Genomic DNA, 19364 nt, shown 5'->3' on the forward strand with positions numbered 1-19364 from the left:
TTATATTATTTTCTTATAAAAATATGATTGTAATATTGGGATGAAAGATGATCCAGTCTCATTTAAGAATGTCATGAATAGTGATGATTCTGAACTATGATTAGATGCCATGAGAGATGAGATGGAATCCATAATTAAAAATCAAGTCTGAAAACTTATCGAATTATCTGAAGGATTTAAGCCTGTAGGTTATAAATGAATATTTAAAACCAAACGGGACTCCAAAGTTAATATCGAGAGATATAAGACTAAACTTATAGCAAAGGGATTCACTCAAAAAGAGGACATTGATTATCATGAAATATTTTTTTCTTATTTTTGAAAAAGATTCATTTAGAATCATTATGTCATTAGTAGTTTATTTTGATTTAGAACTACACCGAATGGATGTCAAGACTGCATTCTTGAATGAGGATTTAAATGAAGAGATGTATATGGAACAACCTAAAAGATTTTTAGTGCAAAAAAATAAAAGGCTAGTATGTAAATTAAAAAATTCATATATCATCTTAAACAAGCTTTTAGGCAATGATATTTAGAATTTAATTATATGATTGCTTTTTTCAGATTTAAAAAAAAATATTGTTGATCAATATATATATCTGAAGGTGAGTGAAAGTAAATTTATATTTTTGGTTCTATATATAGATGATTTCTTACTAGCCAGCAGTGATTTGGATCTCTTGCATGAAAATAAATTTTTTTTTTTCAAATATTTTAACATAAAAGATATGAAAGATGCTTCTTATGTTCTTGGTATATAAATCCATTGTGATAGGAATAAAAAGTTGCTTAGTTTATCTCAAAGGACTTATAGTACTATGATCCTAGAAAGGTTTGAAATATCAAGTTGCTCATCACGTGAAGTGTCAATTGTTAAAGATGATAAATTCAGTAAATTTTAATATCCCAAGAACGAGAGTGAGAGAAATTAGATAAAAGATATACACTGTATATCTGTAGTGGATAGTCTGATGTATGCTCAAGATGTATTTGTTTTGATATTAATTTTATTTTGAGAATATTTGGTAGATATTAGAGTGATCTATATATCGATCACTGGAAAGCTGTCAAGAAGATGATACATTATCTTCAGGGGACTAAAGACTATATGCTCACTTATAGGATGACTGATCAATTAGAAATAATCGATAATTCAGATGCAGATTATGCTGATTGCCTCGAAAGTAGAAAATCCACAATAGATTATATTTTTTTATTGGCTGGTGGAGTAATTTTATGGAAGAGCATAAAAAGCGCATTATTGCCTGCTCTACTATGGAAGCTGAATATATAAGCTGTTACGAGGCTTCCTCATATGCTCTATCGTTAAGAAAATTTATCTCAAGATTTGAAATTATGGATTCTATTTTTAAGCTAGTGAGAATTTATTGCGATAATTTTACTGTTGCCTCTTTCTCTAATGGTAGCAAGATGACCCATACGAACAAGCACATTGATGTAAAGTATCTTACTATGAATAAGAAAATTATTGGTCATCAAGTGTCTACTGATTTTATTGATACTGTTTGTATGATAGTTGATCTTTTGACTAAAGGTTTAGTACCCAAAATTTTTAAAAAGTGTGTAAAAGTTATGGACATTTGTTATTGAAATATTTAATTTGTTATAGATACTTATTTTGAGATCTCTTAATAGTTTAATGACTGTCATTACTTTTGTTTAATTATTGTTTGTATATATGATTGTTGGTTTTTATCAAAATTAAAGTAAACAGAAATGTCATTCATATGACATAAAAGAGGGACCATTATCATAGGCATTATGATTTTAATAGCCTATGTACTCCAATATATAAGACTGTTGTCATAATGCATGGAAGGAAGTATGTCAATTGAGATATATAACTGCCATGATCTACATTAATGATTTTTGCTTAATCAAAGTATCAAGGATCTTTCAAGGAATAAATAATTAGACAAAAATTTTTAAAAATGAGTGCGCACTCATTGGGTTAATTTCAAAATTTTATTTCAAAATTGTTATTTTGAAGATCAAAATATTTTATTTTTTAAAGTCACATATTTTTGAAAAACTAAAGAGTTATTTTAAGTGATAATATAGGCCAAATGGGAAAATGTTGGATATGACTCCTAATATGTGGCCTAATTATTTCTTAATCAAATATAACTCTTTGGATCAATCACATATATTGAATCAATTATAATGAGCCAATTTATTAAAAGATCTATTCCTAATCAGATATAGACTGGAAGCTTAAGTCTAATTAAGAGTTAGTTTTTTGATGGGACAAGATAAGTATAGATATAAATAGAGGTGGTTCGGTTCCTTTTTTCAACTTTTAGAAGGATGTAAATGATTCCCATCAATTATCCACGTTAAGGAGGAGGGAGAGGAGAAAGAAGACCAAGTACCCCACGGAAGAAGAGCAGACATCTTGCGCACTACGGGATCATCATATTGGATACATGATGATGCAAGTATGATTTATTTATAATTTAATTTTTCAATGAACATAAGAGTTTGATCTAGAAATAAAAAATTAAAATTATCTAGCAATGTATTCTTGATGGTGTGATCAAGACTTCCCTTTTGGAAAACTAGGTTTGACCCCCAACGCCTGAAAGGCAATTTTCATTAACAAGCACCAACATATGCTCCATTATGAAAATCATTCGACCACCCTTTCCGAGTGCCTTCTTTTTATCAACTTTTTAAATGGGTGATCTGTGAGGATTGTTAGCATCTGATTATTTATTAACAAAAAAAGGGGCACTGAGCCTAAAAGCCTCTGCAGGGTCAATCACTAATGATTTTTTGCTTTGAAAAATTATAATTGGTTGAATCAAATCGGCCACATCATTTTGGACCAGTTCAACTAATAAACAATACGTTGCAAGCACTGATGGTAGGTGTTGCGGCCAATCACCTCATCGTCCAATCGTCGGGGAACGTGCACCTGCAAAAATGGAAAGTCCATACTGACCGGAGGCGGCTCCGGCGGGAACCCTCCGACGGTCAAGTCAGAGAGGTGACTGGGCAACAGTGAAATGTAGACAGAGAGCTCGATCGAGAGAGAGAGAGAGGGAGAGAGGGGCGAGCCTGGTGGTTTCGAAGTCGAGAAGTGGGAGCGATTGAGCGGATCCCTTGCACTGTTGCCTTCTCCGATTTATATAGTGGAGCACGGTATGGCACCGTCATTAATGGCGCAGACAAGTGAGGAACTGTCAACTCACTGTAGACTGTCAGAGTCGCCGTGAAAGTGTCACGTCGCCGTGTGGCCGTCAAATCTCCAGGGTTGACAATGCCCTAGGCGGGACAATGCCCCTAGATAGTCGTGCCGCATGTCGCTGTCAGAGCTGACAAGGTCTGGCGGCTGTACGGCGATTGGAGGAGCCGACCGACCCTAAGTCGGTGGCCAGCTGAATGGCGTCGGGCCCCTCCGTCGGTCGGCGAGTCTTTCGTGAGTCGGCCGTCGGACCTCTGGGTTCAGTCGGTCGGAAAAAGTGCGCCCGACATATCCTCAGTTGGTCGTGAGCCGATAACTAGCCGGTGATGGCATCCGTCAGTCGGTCGCTCCGACCGCCAATCGGTCGGTCCAGCCGTCGGTCGGTCGGTCCGACCGTCAGTCGGTCGGTCGGGCCGTCAGTCGGTCGGGCGTCAGTCAGTCGGGCCGTCAGGCCGTCGGCCGGTCGGTCGGTGGGTATCCCCCAACAGTTGCCCCCCTCCACTCCTAAGTCGGATGGTGAGCTGGCCGATGCTTTCATTCGGACAGCAATCCTGGGCGACTGGGAGTGGATTTGTCGTATGCACAGATCCGACCGTACCGCCGGCCGATCCGATGTCAGACGGCTCATAAATGGCAAGCGATCTGGACGTCTAGTCGGTGTCAGAAGTCACATCAGCGTCAGGTGTCAGACATCGTGTTTTGTCGTCGTCAGACGTTACGTCGGTGTCAGAAGATCGGGCACCGGACGATACGGTGTCAGACGACCGAATATTCGGCGCCGATCGCGGGAGTGTGGGGCGCTGTCAGGCATCCCATCGGGAACGCGAATCGGCACGAGCGCATAAATGCGGAACCGCGCCCGTGCGTGCCGCATGTCGAAGGTGGTTGGCCGGCGCCCCCCGCATTTAATATGGGCGGTGCGGCCGTCCTGGACGGGGCGCGCCGAATCCTCAGCCACCCGGAGGCCGCCACGCGTCGCGCATCCATGGAGCTTCGGTCGGCGCAGAGTCATCTTGGCCGTCGGTCGGGCCTATATATATAGGACCCCTCGGACCCAAGACCCCACCACTGCCATTTTGTTGCCGAAACTCTGTCCGGACGATTTCTCAATCGTTGCGGGCAGAGCTTTCTTGCTTCCAGAAGAGCTCCTCCGGTTCGTGGTCCGTCTTCGCCCTCCTCACCTTCTTCTTTTCCTCCGTTTCATCTTCTTCTCTGTTTCTTCCTCCTTCGGTTCCGGTGCAATGGCCAGGAATCCGACTCAGGGAGCTCGGTCGGGGAACCCGACTGACAACTCCCGCTCGACTCCGGAAGATGAGGTTTCCTCGCTTTTGGGGCCGAATGTTGATCGGCTTCGGGAGCAATATTGCATCCCGGAGCAGTTTCAACTGTCCGCCCCAGGGGCCAGCGGTCGGGTTAACAGCCCGCCGCCTGGTCAGCTGGCGCTGTATGTCGAGGACCTCCGCGCAGGTCTTCGGCTCCCGATTCCGGAGTTCGTCCGGAATCTTCTGAACTATTACGGACTCTGTCCGGCACAGCTAGCGCCGAACTCAGTCCGTCTCATCATCAGTTTTGCTTTGTTGTGTCGGCTCTTGCCGACCAACCCTCGTATTTCTCTCTTCCGGGCCTTCTTTGTGCTCCGACCCCACCCTAAAGCCCGAGGGTGGTGGCTCTTCAACCCCCGGAAGGGTCTTTCCTTCATCACCGGTCTTCCATCGTCTATTCATGGGTGGAAGAATCAATTCTTCTTTGTTTCTTCTCCATCTTCTTGGGGCTTTCCTTCTCACTAGGGCGTGCCCCGAACCGAAGCCAATGACAACAGTCGGGTGGAAGCGGACGACCGGGAGGACTTCCACCGACTGAAAGATATGTCGGTCCCGAAGCAGAGGGAGCTTGTTACCGAACAAGCTCTCTATGACGCCGACCTAAGCTTGGTCCCCCGACTAGGTATCGTCCGATTTCCCGGTCCCCTTTTCATCCGACCCTTAGTCCGGTCCTTTAGCTAACACCTTTATCGGTATTGCAGGGACACCCCCAAGAATGCGGCCGACAGACGCGGAGATTCGACAGTTCGTGACGAGGAAGAGGCCAGCGTCGGGGGCCGGACCTTCGCGCCCCCCGAAGAAGCCTGCTCCAGCGGCACCGGTCATCGAAGCATCGGTGACCGATCAATCCGAGCCCGTCATCGCGCTCGCGGCTCCGGCGGCTCGCGCGGAGGAGAGGCCGGTGGAAGAGGCGGTCGAAAGAACATCGGCGGCATCACCGGGCGTGGTGGAGCCGGATGTAGTTCGGGAAACCGAACATCATCCGGCGGCGTCGGTGGCCGCAGCGGGGGGCGCTGGCTCTACTTCGAGCATCCCCTCGCTGCCGGTCCCGTCGGTCGGGGCAGCTGATCGAGGGAAAGCCTCGATGGAGCCTGCGGACGAGACAAGGTCGGGGAGCCGATCTGTGCCGCCCAGCACACAGTACCCCGAAGGCGCGTCGGCGTTGGCCGACCACAACCTGGCGAGGAGGTTGTGCCAGGGGATTCTTCTTCCGGCCGACGTTGAGTCGCTGAGATCTCGGCAGGTAACCGAGATGCTGTCCAGGTTCTATCCGACTATGGTCGAGGTAAGCTTCGCATCATCTTCTCTTTCCCTTAGAAATTTTTCTTGTTATGTGATCCTGACGAAGCCTTTTCAATCGGCAGCTGATCTATACAATGTCGGAACTGGAGGCCGGGTACCGAAGGTTCGGCAATGTCCGGGCCGCTTATAAGGAGAGGTCGGCGGCGGCTGAAGTCGAGAGGACGATGTTGGCCGACCACCTTCAGCAATCGACCGACCGGGAGGCCAAGTTAGTAGACGAGGTCTCCCGACTGGGGTCCGAACTTAGGTCGGCCAAGAAGGAGGCCAGACATAAGGGTCGGGCCGTGCGTCGTCTTCGGCACGAACGGGATGGCGCCACCGCCGAACTCCAAGGCGAGCGGGAGCAACTTCGGGTGAGCCTGGAGAATCTCGCCAAGGCCGAGGAGGAACTTTCGATCACCCAAGCCGACGCCGACATAGCAAAGGCGGAGGCGGAGTCGGCGAAAGAAGTGCTCGGCCGGGCGGAGGAAGAGGCAAGGTCGGCGCGGGAGTCGGCCGACCGGGCGGTTGAAGACTTCAGGGTCTCCGACCAATATCGGGAGGAGATGCTCGAGTCGGGTTTCGCCTCGTACTGGGTGGGGTATGAGGACGGTCGGGAGGCAGTCCGGGCCTTGTATCCGGAGCTCGACCTTAGCAGCATCGTCCCACCGGGGGCCGAGGAGGAAGCCACCGAGGAGATGGCCGACCAGCCGTCGGGAGGCGTAGCTGCTGCGGAGGAAGTCGTCCCGGAGGAAGCGGCATCGGCTGCCAGTCCCCGCCGACCGAAGGATCGGCTGCAGCCGTCGGGCCGACCCCGCTTGTGGCCGACACACCTGTCATCCCCGATCTCCCGTCGGTCGAGGAGATCGACTCAGATGGGTGATCGGGTCGTACCGACTTTCCTTTGCTTTTCTGTTTTTTGAAATACATGTAATCGGGCTTCGGCCCGACTTTGTACTTTGTGAATGAAAATTTTGAATGAAAATTTCTTCTGTTTTCCCTTTGTCTCCTTCTTCCAGTTGAATGCCTTAGTGAGTCATTAACTTGTGTAAGTCGCTAACTCACATAAGTCAGCAGGACGTTCGGCAACTCGTGCCGCTACGAAGGAAGGGTAAGTCCCGACTTTGGGTCGGCTTCTGATAGTCGAACTCATCAGTCGGGCGCGTCTTGTTGAGTCGGGAGCCGACCGAACCTGGTAAAGGTTCGGTAGTCGGGCTTCCATAGACGCGTTCAGTCGAATGTTGTCCGGCGCAGTGTCGGGGGACGATAATAAGTCGGATCCCCATGCTCTTGCGTCGGGTATTCGTTCTGTATCTTTCGACACACGGTAGCAAGCCGGGTGTCGTCCAGCCGGCCGTATGTCGGTCGGCAAGTCGTGGATGCGACTAAGGTCGCGTTGTGCGATAGACGGTGGTAAGCCGAATATCCCTCGACCGACCGTAGCCAGGTCGGAAGTCGCGACGTCAGTCGCATAGGCTCTTCGCCTATCTTCGATCGGGGCCCGATCGGTTTGTCAGCCGATGGTTTGGCCCAAAAGTTCGACCGTAGGAGGAATGCCAATTCCCGTCCATGAGGGTGCATCGGTCCTTGTAAGGGTCCGACGCATCGTCGAAGGAGTGTCAACTCCCGTCCATAAAAGTTCATCGGTCCTTGTAAGGGTCCGACGCATCGTCGAAGGAGTGTCAACTCCCGTCCATAAGAGTTCATCGGTCCTTGTAAGGGCCGATGGATCACCGATGATAAGGCCGTCGGTTCTCGAAGGACACTAAGTCCATATCGTCATGTCGGGGCTTGACCTTGATGAGCACCGATCATTAGTCGAAGAGTTAAAACTCCGAACTGTGTTTGTATTCCGACTATTGAATTACAAATTCACTGGTAATACAGCTTCAAGTTGTCGGCGTTCCAAGTTCGGGGAATGGACTTTCCCTCAAGGGTCTCCAGTCAGTAGGCTCTCGGACCGTAGGTATCTGCTACCTTGTAGGGTCCTTCCCAATTGGGGGTCAGCTTCCCTTGGCCAAGGGCTTCGACACTTCTGCCTTCCTCAAGACCAGGTCGCCAGGCCTGAAAAGCTTCGGTCTGATCTTGACGTTGTAATACCGAGCGACCCTATGTCGGTACGAAGCCATGCGAATTTGGGCCTCGTCCCGCAGTTCGGGAAGGAGGTCTAGGTCGGCCCTCCGACTCTCGGAGTTGTCCGGCTCTTGGTACCGCTCGACCCTTGAAGATGGCAGGCCAATCTCGAGCGGGATCATGGCCTCCGTCCCATAGGCCAAACTGAAAGGCGACTCCCCGGTCGGAACGTGGGGGGTCGTTCGGTAAGCCCACAGAACGGAGCCCAGCTCGTCGACCCAGAGACCTTTGGCTTCGTTTAGTCGGGTCTTGAGTCCGTGGAGCAAGGTTCGGTTGGTCACCTCGACCTCGCCGTTGGACTGGGGGTGCCCGACCGAAGTCAGTCGGTGCTTGATGTGGAACTTGGTGCAGAAGTCTCTGAAGTCCTGGTTGTCGAATTGCCGTCCGTTGTCGGTGATGATCGTATGCGGCAACCCGAACCTGAAAATGATGGATTTTGGATGAAGTCCTCCATCTTCCGCTCGGTGATCTGCGCCAGGGGCTCAGCCTCCATCCATTTGGTGAAGTAGTCGATGGCGACAACGATGAACTTCCTCTGGCCCGACGTTGGTGGGAATGGACGAGAATGTCGACCCCCACTGGGCGAAGGGCCATGGAGCGACAATAGGAGCAATTTGGCTGGCCGGTAGGTGTTGGATGTTGCGTACTTTTGACATGGTCGCACCTCCGGACCAACTCGGCGCATCCTTCTTCATGGTAGGCAGTAATAACCCTGTCGCAAGACTTTGTAGGCCAGGGACTTGCCCCCCAAGTGGTTCCCGCAAATTCTTCGTGACCTCTCGGAGAGCGTAGTCGGCATCGGTCGGTCCCAACACCTAAGCAGGGAAGGGAGAACGACCTCTTGTAGAGTCGGCCGTCCATGATGACATATTGTGAGGCCGACCATCGGAGTCGCTTGGCCTCCGTGGATCTTCGGGGCTGATCCCGTCGGTCAGGTACCGAACGATCGGGTCCATCCAACTTGGTTCGGACGTTAGCTGTGTACTTCTTCGACCCGATCGATGCTCGGCTGCTCGAGGTTTCCACGAACGTCCGACCCAAAGAGTCGTAGGCTGACGTCGCCAGTCTGGAGAGCGCGTCGGCACGGGCGTTCTCTGACTTGGGATGTGGAAATTTGAAATACTTGAGGCGTGCCACGAGGTCCTTCACTTTCTGAAGGTATTTGACCATGGTCGGATCGCGCCTCGAATTCGCCCTTGACCTGCCCCACGATCAGCTGAGAGTCGGGAAAGCCCGGAGGCTGACGACGCCCAGCTTCCTTGCCATCCTCAAGCCGCGAGGAGTGCCTCGTATTCGGCTTGGTTGTTGGAGGCCTTGAAGTCGAACCGGAGGGCTACTCGGTGACCACCCCATCCGAATTCGTGAGCAGGAGCCCGCCCCGCTTCCCTGAGCGTTTGAGGCTCCGTCGATGTGGAGTACCCAGGTGGAGATCGGGTCTGGCTCGGAGACCGCATCTAGTCCTGGGTCTTCAGCTCCCGACCCTTGGTCGGTTGTCGGGCATTCAGCGATGAAGTCGGCCAAGACCTGAGCTTTCAGGGCAGGCCTTGGTCGGTACTGAATGTCGAACTCGCTGAGCTTTACGCCCACTTCGCGAGTCATCCAGATGTGTCGGGTCGGTGCAATATTGCCCTCAGGGGCTGTTGGTGAGCACCACTATGGCGTGGGCCTGGAAGTATGGACGAGTCGTTGTGCGGAGACGGTCAGGGCAAAATCATCTTTTTCGTCTCCGATACCTTGCTCAGCGTCGTGGAGCACCTTGCGGTGTAGTAGATAGGCTGATGGGTTCGGCACTCATTTTCTCGGACGAGCACCGAACTGATCACCTCAGAAGATGTGGCCAAGTAGAGATACAAGGTTTCCCCGACCTGCGGCTTTACGAGCAGCGGTGGGGAAGCCAAGTACTTTTTCAGGTCTTCGAAGGCCTGTTGGCACTCATCCGACCAAGAAAATCATTTGCGTGGCGCAAAGTCTTGAAAAATGGGAGGCACCTTTCAGCTGATCGAGAAATGAATCGGCTGAGAGCGACGATTTTTCCGTTCAGCTGTTGGACCTCCTTTTGGTGTTCGGATGACGCATGTCGAGGATTGCCTTTATTTCTCAGGGTTGGCCTCAATCCCCTCTGAGAAACGAGGAATCCGAGGAACTTCCCTGAGGTCACCCCAAAAGCGCACTTGGTCGGGTTGAGCTTCATTCGGTGTCGTCGAAGGGTGCGGAAGGTCTCCTCGAGATCCTGAACATGGTCGGGATCTGCGCGCTCTTCACCAGCATGTCGTCCACGTATACCTCCATGTTGCGCCCGATCTGGTCTTTGAAGACCTTATTGACAAGTCGCTGGTAGGTGACGCCGGCGTTCTTCAGTCCGAAGGGCATCACCCGATAACAGTAGAGGCCTTTGGGAGTCACGAACGGGTTGCTCCTCGTCTTCAGGCGCCATCCGGATCTGGTTGTATCCGGCGAAGGCGTCCATGAAGCTGAGCAGTCGGAATCCGGACGTCGCGTCGACCAGCTGGTCGATCTTGGGAAGTGGGAAGCTATCCTTTGGGCAGGCTCAGTTGAGGTCAGTGTAGTCGATGTAGATCCTCCACTTCCCGTTGGCTTTTTTAACCATGACAACATTGGCGAGCCAATCGGGATAGGTGGATTCTCGGATGAAGCTCGCTTCGAGTAGCTTGTCCACTTCTTCGTCGATGGCCCTCTGCCTCTCTGGAGCGAAGGACCTTTTCTTCTGCCTCACCGGCCTCATCGTTGGGTCGATGTTGAGTCGGTGGGTTATGGTTTCCGGGGGATGCCCGACATATCTGCTGCCGACCAAGCAAATATGTCGGTATTAACCATCAGCAGCTCCGTCAGTCGACGTCGTTCTGGGTCGGGCAGTTGAGACCCGACCCAAACTTTCCTGTCAGGATTTTCTCCTATCGGGATCGCCTCGAGCTGCTCGGCCGGCAAACCTCGTTCTTCCTCCTCCCGTTGGTCCAGCTTGTCGATTGTCAGGGAACCCCTCGACTCGTCGCTTTGAGCGGAGATCTGGAAGCATCGTCGGGCGAGCTGTTGATCCCCGCGCATCTCCCCGACCCCATTTTTGGTCAGAAACCGAACGAGGAGATGGTACATCGAGACGATCGCTTTGAGGGCGTTCAGTCCGGGTCGTCCAAGTATGGCGTTGTAGGCCGAAGGAACTTGGACGACCGCGAAAGCCAAGTGGACCGTGCTTTGCCGTGGTTCGGTGCCGGCCGTCACAGGCAGGGTGATTTCTCCCTCTGTCGTGACGGCATCTCCGGCAAAACCGATCAGGGGCATGGAGACCCTCTTAAGTCGGTCGATTGACAGTTGCATCCGGGAGAAGGTCGAGTAAAACAAAACATTCGTTGAACTTCCATTATCAACAAAAATCCGTTTTACATCATAATTTGCTATTGTTGCCGACACAACAACGGCATCGTCGTGGGGAGTTTGGATGCCCCGAACGTCGTCCTCCGTGAAGGTGATTGCGTCGTCCGGGCGTGGCTTTTTTGTCGGTTCGTCTCCCGCGGACGTCCCCGGGCCCAGCCGCTTGGAGATCATGTTGATGACCCCGACCGTCGGCTGATTGGTCGCCGCTTCTTCAGTCGGCTGGGGTCGTCGATCGGCAACTGGTTGGGTCGGCGGACCCTTCCGAAATTTGCTGAGATACCCCCGGCAGATGAGGGCTTCGATCTCATCCTTCAGCTGGATGCACTGCTCGGTGTTGTGGCCGTGGCCTCGATGAAATCGGCAGTACTTCCGACGGTCGAGGCCTTTTGCCTTCAGAGGCGGAGGCCGTCGCAGGTATTCTTCCCCCTTGATCTCCATTAAAATCTGCGCACGAGGAGCGGAGAGAGGAGTGTAGGAGTCATACCTGGGGCGTGCCGGCCTTGGAGTCTGTTGCCGGGGTGATTTTTGGATTCGTCGGGGTGGCGAGACCCGACTATCGGTCGGGAGCCTGCTTGGTTCGGCGTGTTCCCGACCTTTTCTCCGCTTTTCCTTCGGGCCTCTGGGTTCGGCCAAACGTCGGTCGGACGCTCCTTCGTCCGCGCGCATATACTTGTATGCGCGCTCCAGTAGCTCGGCGTATGTCCGGGGGAGGGTCTTGTCCATAGAGTAGGTGAATCGGGACGCCCTCAGACCCCGCTTCATGGCTGAGACAGCCATGTCTTCGTTGAGGTCCCGGACCTCAAGCGTGGCCGTGTTGAATCGCGCCACGAAGTGTCGGAGCGTCTCATTTTCCCCCTGTTTGAGGGAGAAAAGGCTGTCCGACGTTCGCGGCGGCTTTCGACTGGTGCTGAAATGGGCCACGAATGAGTGCTCGAGCTGCCCGAAGGAGTGGATACTTCCCGATCGGAGACCGGAATACCAGGCCCTGGCAGCCTTGCGGAGCGTAGCGGGGAAGCCGATGCAAAAAAGAGCGTCGGTTGCCCCTTGGATCGTCATGAGAGCTTTATAGCTCTCAAGGTGGTCGACTGGGTCGGTGGAGCCGTCGTATGGCTCCACATGCGGCATCTTGAACCGGCTGGGGATCGGTTCGTCGAGGACCAGTCGGGAGAGAGGTTGGGCAGTCTGGAAGTCGACGTCGTTCGAAGACTTCTGGCCGTCCATCTGCAACTGGGCGAGTCGGCGGTTGATTTCCTCGAACCGGCGCTCGTAGTCGTCCGCTCGTCGATGCTGGGAGACCCCAGGAGTGGAGTCTCCGGAAGATTCCGAGAGGGAGGCCGACGGCGTGCGCGGTCGTTTCTCCTTCCTTGCTCGTTCCAGCAGGGAAGGAGAGGGCCGTCGGGACCGTCGGTCGTCGCGCCATGGCCGTCCTTCCTCTTCTCCATGGGAGCGCTATTGGGGGCGCTCGCACGGAGGCGATGGGGATCGGCGCGGTCGTCGGCGGCTGCTCCTGGAAGGCATCGGGCGGGCCGTCGGTTGTTGCTGGAGGCTTTTGACTACATCCGTCAGTACGGTCATCTGCCGTACGATGGCCGCGATTTGCGCCTCTGTGGTCACCGCGGGGTGTGGAGAGCTGGGCTCCGCCGCCGGCGGTGGCGGAGAGGCCTCTTCCCGACTGGAAGAGCGCCTTGCCGATCCGGTGATCCTCGATCGTTGGGCTCTTGTCTTTATCATTCTGTCCCCTACCTGGCGCGCCAATCTGTTGTGGCCAATCGCCTCGTCGTCCGATCGCCGGGAGACGTGCACCTGCAAAAATGAGAAGTCCACACTGACCGGAGGCGGCTCCGGCGGGGACCCTCCGACGGTCAAGTCAGAGAGGTGACTGGACAACAGTGAAATGAAGACAGAGAGCTCGATCGAGCTAGAGAGAGGGAGAGGGAGGAGCGAGCCTGTGGTTTCGAAGGCGAGAATGGAGGTCCCTTGCACTGTTGCCTTCCCCGATTTATATAGTGGAGCACGGTATGGCGCCGTCATTAATGGCGCAGACAAGTGAGGAACTGTCAACTCACTGTAGACCGTCAGAGTCGCCGTGAAAGTGTCATGTCGCCGTGGGGCTGTCAAATCACCAGGGTTGATAATGCCCTCAGCGGGACAATGCCCCTAGATTGCCGTGCCGCATGCTGCTGTCAGAACTGGCAAGATCTGGCGGCTGTACGGCGATCAGAGGAGCCGACCGACTCTAGGTCGGTGGCCAGCTGAGTGGCGTCGGGCCCTTCCGTTGGTCGGCGAGCCTTACGTGAGTCGGCCAACAGACCTCCGGGTTTAGTCGGTCGGGAAAGGTGCGGCCGACATATCCTCAGTCGGTCGTGAGCCGATAATTGATCGGTGATGGCGTCAGTCAGTCGGTCCTCCGGCCGTGAGTCGATCGGTCGGTCCTCCGGCCGTAAGTTGATCGGTCGGTCCTCTGGTCGTAAGTCGGTCGGTCGGTGGGTATTCTCCAACAATGATGATGCTGGAAGATTCCGTTTGGCTCCAGCCTTGACGTAACCCAGCAACCCCCGCTGGAAGCACGATGGAAATTAAGTCTCCCTCTCTCTCTCTCTTTTTTTTTTTTTAATGTAAAGATTTTGATAGATTGTGGCATAGGGTGAAGTGACGAAAAAAATGCGTCTGAACTACGTAACCTCTGCATGATCTTGAGACTGTGGTGATTTAATTTGTGGCTGGGTGTCAAAATAATTTAGTTTTTTAAACTTGATGGAGTTTTCAGATTCTAGAGGATTTTTTCTTGGTAAGAAAGATTCTAGAGGATTTAATATATGATCATCAAGAATGGCAGGAGAGAATTTATAAACAAAATTAAAATTTTTGGTTTGAAATACATCCTGGGTCTATTTTTTATATTTTCTTTTTGATATATATCCCATCCGTGTCATTACGAAGTCACCTCCATTTCTTTAGCAAAGCTTACTTTATTCCCATCACTTGCATGCGTGCGTGCGTGCATATATATATATATATATATATATATATTTCTCTAGCTTTTGCCTTCCATATATGTTGGATGGGGAATTGATAAATAAATATAGTAATGATTTTAGTCAATTATAAGGCCAGAAAGCCTTTCTTATTTATAATGTTTGGCCTCGACTGTCGGAACTGAAGCAAGTGGACTCCAGGCATGATGATTCCACTTGGCTATCAATATATGACTCAATTTGTTATCCTCTAGATAGTTGGTTGCTCCGGAACCATTTAGTGAAGTCTTGGCATTGGAAATACAATGTACAATGACCTTGAAAACACTTCATTTAGTTAGGTATAAAACCATTTGATGTAAACAAACCAAAGATTGAAATAAAAAAAGAAGACTGGTTTCACACACAGCTCTGTATGAGATTAGTTTTGACATGGAGGTGATGACCATCGCTACCTTTTAACTACTTTGCGGCCTGCAATGGAAAGATTGGAAGGACAAGAGACAAATGGAGTCCCCATGTGTAATAAAACCAACCCTTGGTGGACCCATGAGTTTGAGTTATTATTGGGGTTAATTGGTGGGCCCTGCGGTCCGGTGGTGCGAAGGAAACGACCAAATGCAACATGAAGTGGGTGGAGTGATCAGTGGGAGAGAGAAGTGGATTTCTTCTAATCTTGGAGCACCAAACGTCCAAGCGTGCAGACAAGCAAATTCGAATATAAATATCCGCTAGCCTGGCCTTTATTTCTTCAACATCTTCCCTTCTCCACCTCTTCACTCTTCTGTAATGGCTTCTCTTTCCTCTGCCTTATGTTATTTGTGTTTCCTCCTCCTATTTCTCGCACTTGTTTGTGAATGCTCGCGAGGAAAATTTGAAGCCTATCATACTATCGATATTCAGACTTTGCTGCCACGCGACGTTTGCTCCTCAACTGAAGGTGTGATTATCTACTTTTTTGTTGAGATGATTCTTTGATTATAATTCCATAACTCATGCTAGTTGATGCAAATGAGTTTTCATAATAATTTAAAATAATGATACGCATGCATGATAGACTAGAAATGGGTTAATGAAGAATTATCAATTTAGTTTTTTTTTATTTTTGACTCAAATTCGTAAGTTTGTTAGATCGACTGTACTCAAGGCAGATCGGATACTATTTTTTAGATCATACCTAAACCACAAAAAGACGAACTCCCAACTCATGTCCCAATATTGCAGACAAATAATCCATTCTCTACTTTATTTTTCTTAGATTAATTGTAATATCTTTAATTATTAATATTTGAAAATATTGGAAACATTGTTCTTGTCAAGGAAATACTTATGAAAACACTTTTTAAATTAATTACTTCCAACACTCTTTTTTAGTGGAAATAAAATAGATCCACTTGGCCACGATGGTTGGCAAAGTGGATTCCCTAGCCAACCGGTCAACCTGGAATTGATGATTCCAAGAACTAGTTTGTTGACCACCTCATGGTGCTCTATTGACTAAGTTAGAAATGGTGAAAAGAGCAATTACTTTAGAAGAATATTTATTTTATAAGAGCTATTTTAGCATAGGACGAAGGATGGTAGAAGGAAGGAAGGAATGGTTTTTTATTAAAACAATACTCAAAGCATGAAGTGGCTTCGCATGTGATTTTGGTGAATTATGGATTCTCTAGAATTTAACAAGCTATTTTAGTACGCATACGTATAAGACCATCCTCTTTCTTAGTTCATTCAAACGTAACCTTGGCCCTTGATATCCATACAAAGATTTCAAATAAAGAAAATTTTTATAATGCATGATCATAAGCAGAAAACAGAACTGATTGCTTTTAGCAATCAAGCTAAACTAAATTATTTTCATCATGTAGCTTCGCCGAGTCCGAGTCCGAGTCGAGCGAGTTTGAAAGTCGTACACCGGCACGGCCCATGCTCGCCTCTCCGTCTCAAACAAAACCCCGACCACAAGCAAATGCTCGACAGGGATCAATCTCGAGTCAACGCAATCCACACTCGAACCACAACCAATGCTGATCTGCAAGCCAACGCCGCCAATTCTATCCCAGCCCACACCGGCGACTCTCTCGGCACCGGCAATTACGTCGTCACCGTCGGCTTTGGCACCCCCAGGAGGGACCAATCCGTGATCTTTGACACCGGCAGCGACGTCACATGGATCCAATGCCGGCCATGTCCTTCTTGCTACCAGCAACGAGAGCCAGTGTTCGACCCCTCCCACTCCTCCACCTATGCCAACATTTCTTGTAGCTCCTCCTACTGTTCCGAGCTGGATCTCTCCAGTTGCACCTCCTCAACTTGCGTCTATGGGGTACAATATGGCGATAACTCCTACACCACAGGATTCTTGGCCCAGGATACCCTCACTTTGACGTCCTCCCAGGTGCTGTCCAATTTCCGGTTCGGGTGCGGCGAGAACAACGATGGCCTCTTCGGCGAGGCCGCCGGGCTCCTTGGCCTCGGCCGCGAGAAGGTGTCCATAGTGTCGCAGGCGTTTCCAAAATTTGGCGGCGTTTTCGCCTACTGCCTCCCATCCACCTCGAGTTCCACCGGCTACTTGACTTTCGGCGGCGGTTCCACATTCTCGAATGTGAAGTTCACACCGATGCTGACTGGTCGAAACACACCATCACACTACTACCTTGATCTTGTAGCCATATATGTCGGCGGGCAGCGGCTCTCGATATCGCCGACGGTGTTCTCCGATGCCGGGACGATCATAGACTCCGGGACGGTCATCAGCAGGCTGCCGCCTGCGGCCTACTCTGCCCTCCGATCGGCATTCCGGCAATTGATGTCGAGATACAAGTCGGCGCCGGCACTTTCGATACTGGATACATGCTATGACTTCAGCGGATACAGTCAGATCAGTATACCAACGGTGGCGTTGCAGTTCGGCGGTGGGATCACCACCATTTTGGATAGCTCGGGAATACTCTACGTGGCAAGCAAGTCGCAGGCTTGCCTTGCATTCGCTGGAAATAGTGGTGCCAAAGATGTGGGCATCATAGGGAATGTGCAACAGAGGAAGTTCAATGTAGTCTATGATGTCGCAAAGAAGGCAATTGGATTTAGTCCTAATGGTTGTTAGTTTGAAAATCTGGTACATTAAGTTCCAAATTGTAATAAGACAACCGGTTAACTAAATGACCGGAAGATGCAAGGATCACAAAGGATTTATTAAAGAATAAAAGCAAAAGTGGGTTTCAATTTTGGCCTTCTTTCACCTCCTGGTATGGTTATGCAGTTGGAACGAGGGAGGGACCAAATGAGGTGGAATCATCAATTTCAGCACTCTTCCTAAATGCATTGGAAGTGTAAGTGTTTGTTACTCAGAGAGAGAGAGAGAGAAATTGGCGAATTCCACCGCATGCCACGGATAGTAGATGAGACAGTAACCTGTAATCATAATGTATACCGTCGTTTTCACTATTGAAGCCTTTTCTGTCAAAACGGGGTTAACTTTAAGCACAACTTTCTTGAGAAGGCTCTATGAAAGGATTAAGCATTTTCTTACCGGCAGTTATCACAATTATCAACTTTATGATGACCCTAGGCATCGGTGTTAAGTTTGTTATCAGGTCATATTTTGCTTAATTGCAGCTGATGAAGCTCAAAAATCGGATACAATTTGCTTGCCCATTAAATTTCACTCTCTCCTACAAACATCTGAATCATTACAGTGATGAAGACGAAATGATGATATTCTCCCACATAATTTACCCAAAGAGTAAATGAAACATTTTTCCAGGAGACAATATCAAAGTGTCATCAACAGACCAAAGAGATCCAATAGATGACTGAGATTTTTGAGACTTTCCATTATGATGAGAAAATATATGAATACGGTGAAAGGAGTTGGGGGATAAATTTTCTAATTGTATTTGAATAAAACTGCTCAGAAACTCCTCAGTCCCATCTCCAACAATTGAAAGAACTGATCTCATGGCATTCTCCCTCTCCTTATTAATATAAGAGAATGTGACATGAAGAAAGAATAAAAGAATCATTCTCGCTTTATTTTGGATGCATAGCATGTCGAAGAAACTCAAGGAAAATAGCTGGCTCCAGCAAAATCAAAAATGTCTCTGCATTTACATTACATTGCGTTGCTTGAGTTGCATTAATTGGCTTCTTAAGCTGCATTCCTTCACCTGTGGGGAACAAAAAGCAATAGCATATTGATCAATATTTCTTTTCGTCCAATGATTCAGAATAAGTAGAAGAGGAAATAAAAATGAAGGAAAGGACAAATTTGAGGTGAAGTTAGGAGTCACACACCTGCAAATTATGCACTTCAGATAAGAGATTTCCGCACTCTTCGGTCAGAGTTCTTTCACTATTGACTACCCTAGCTAGCAAGATCTGAAGCTATATCTTCATCACCTTCGGCCTATACCAAGAAAATGAAATCAATTATAACAGTCTATTAATGCAAATATGAATTTGGAAAACAGTGAAATTATGCGATATAAAGAAATATTTATTCACAATTGCAACCTAGTTGTCGATTGCTCTTTTTTTTTTGATTGCTAGCACAAAATATCAATAAGAAGTATTCACTTAAGAATGAGCATCTAATCTGTTCTTACATACTTTTTTAACTCTCTCCCTTTTCTTGATTTCTTCCATTTTTTTCTTCTTTTTTTACTTTCATCTAGCTGATGGGTGAGCACAAATTTTTTTTCCATTGATCTTTCCCCATCTATGAACCCTCTGACGTTCTCCTCACTACAAAAAATTAATGTATTAGTGACAGCCATTAGCGACGGTATTTTTACAGTCGCTAATATATCTATTAGCGACGATATTACCGACAGTAACTATTCCGTCGCTAATAATTATTTTATTAACAGCTATTAAATACGACATTTCCATCATCGTTAATATTAATTTTATCAATGGCGTAAATTGTATTAGGGACAGCACTATTACAGATGGCATTGGCCGTCGCAAAAAAAAAATTATTTATTAAAATTATTAGAGACGGCAAAAAGAGTATTAGTGATGGTAATTACCATCTCTAATAATAATTAG

At 48.9% G+C, this 19364-nt stretch overlaps 1 protein-coding gene and 1 non-coding gene across 2 annotated transcripts in view; one reads left to right on the forward strand and one right to left on the reverse strand.

The window, feature by feature from the left end:
* The window catches only part of LOC105050530 (uncharacterized), a 54479-nt gene that overhangs the window by 17912 nt on the left and 17203 nt on the right, over positions 1-19364 (reverse strand). The window lies entirely within an intron of this gene.
* Positions 15015-17537, forward strand: LOC105050529 (aspartyl protease family protein At5g10770-like). The gene is made up of 2 exons (XM_010930593.4): positions 15015-15252; positions 16181-17537. Exons 1-2 carry the CDS (start codon positions 15102-15104, stop codon positions 17416-17418), a joined length of 1389 nt encoding a protein of 462 aa, XP_010928895.2. The 5' UTR covers positions 15015-15101; the 3' UTR covers positions 17419-17537.

This window comes from Elaeis guineensis, chromosome 8, assembly GCF_000442705.2.
Source record: "Elaeis guineensis isolate ETL-2024a chromosome 8, EG11, whole genome shotgun sequence".
NCBI classification, from domain to species: Eukaryota; Viridiplantae; Streptophyta; class Magnoliopsida; order Arecales; family Arecaceae; genus Elaeis; species Elaeis guineensis.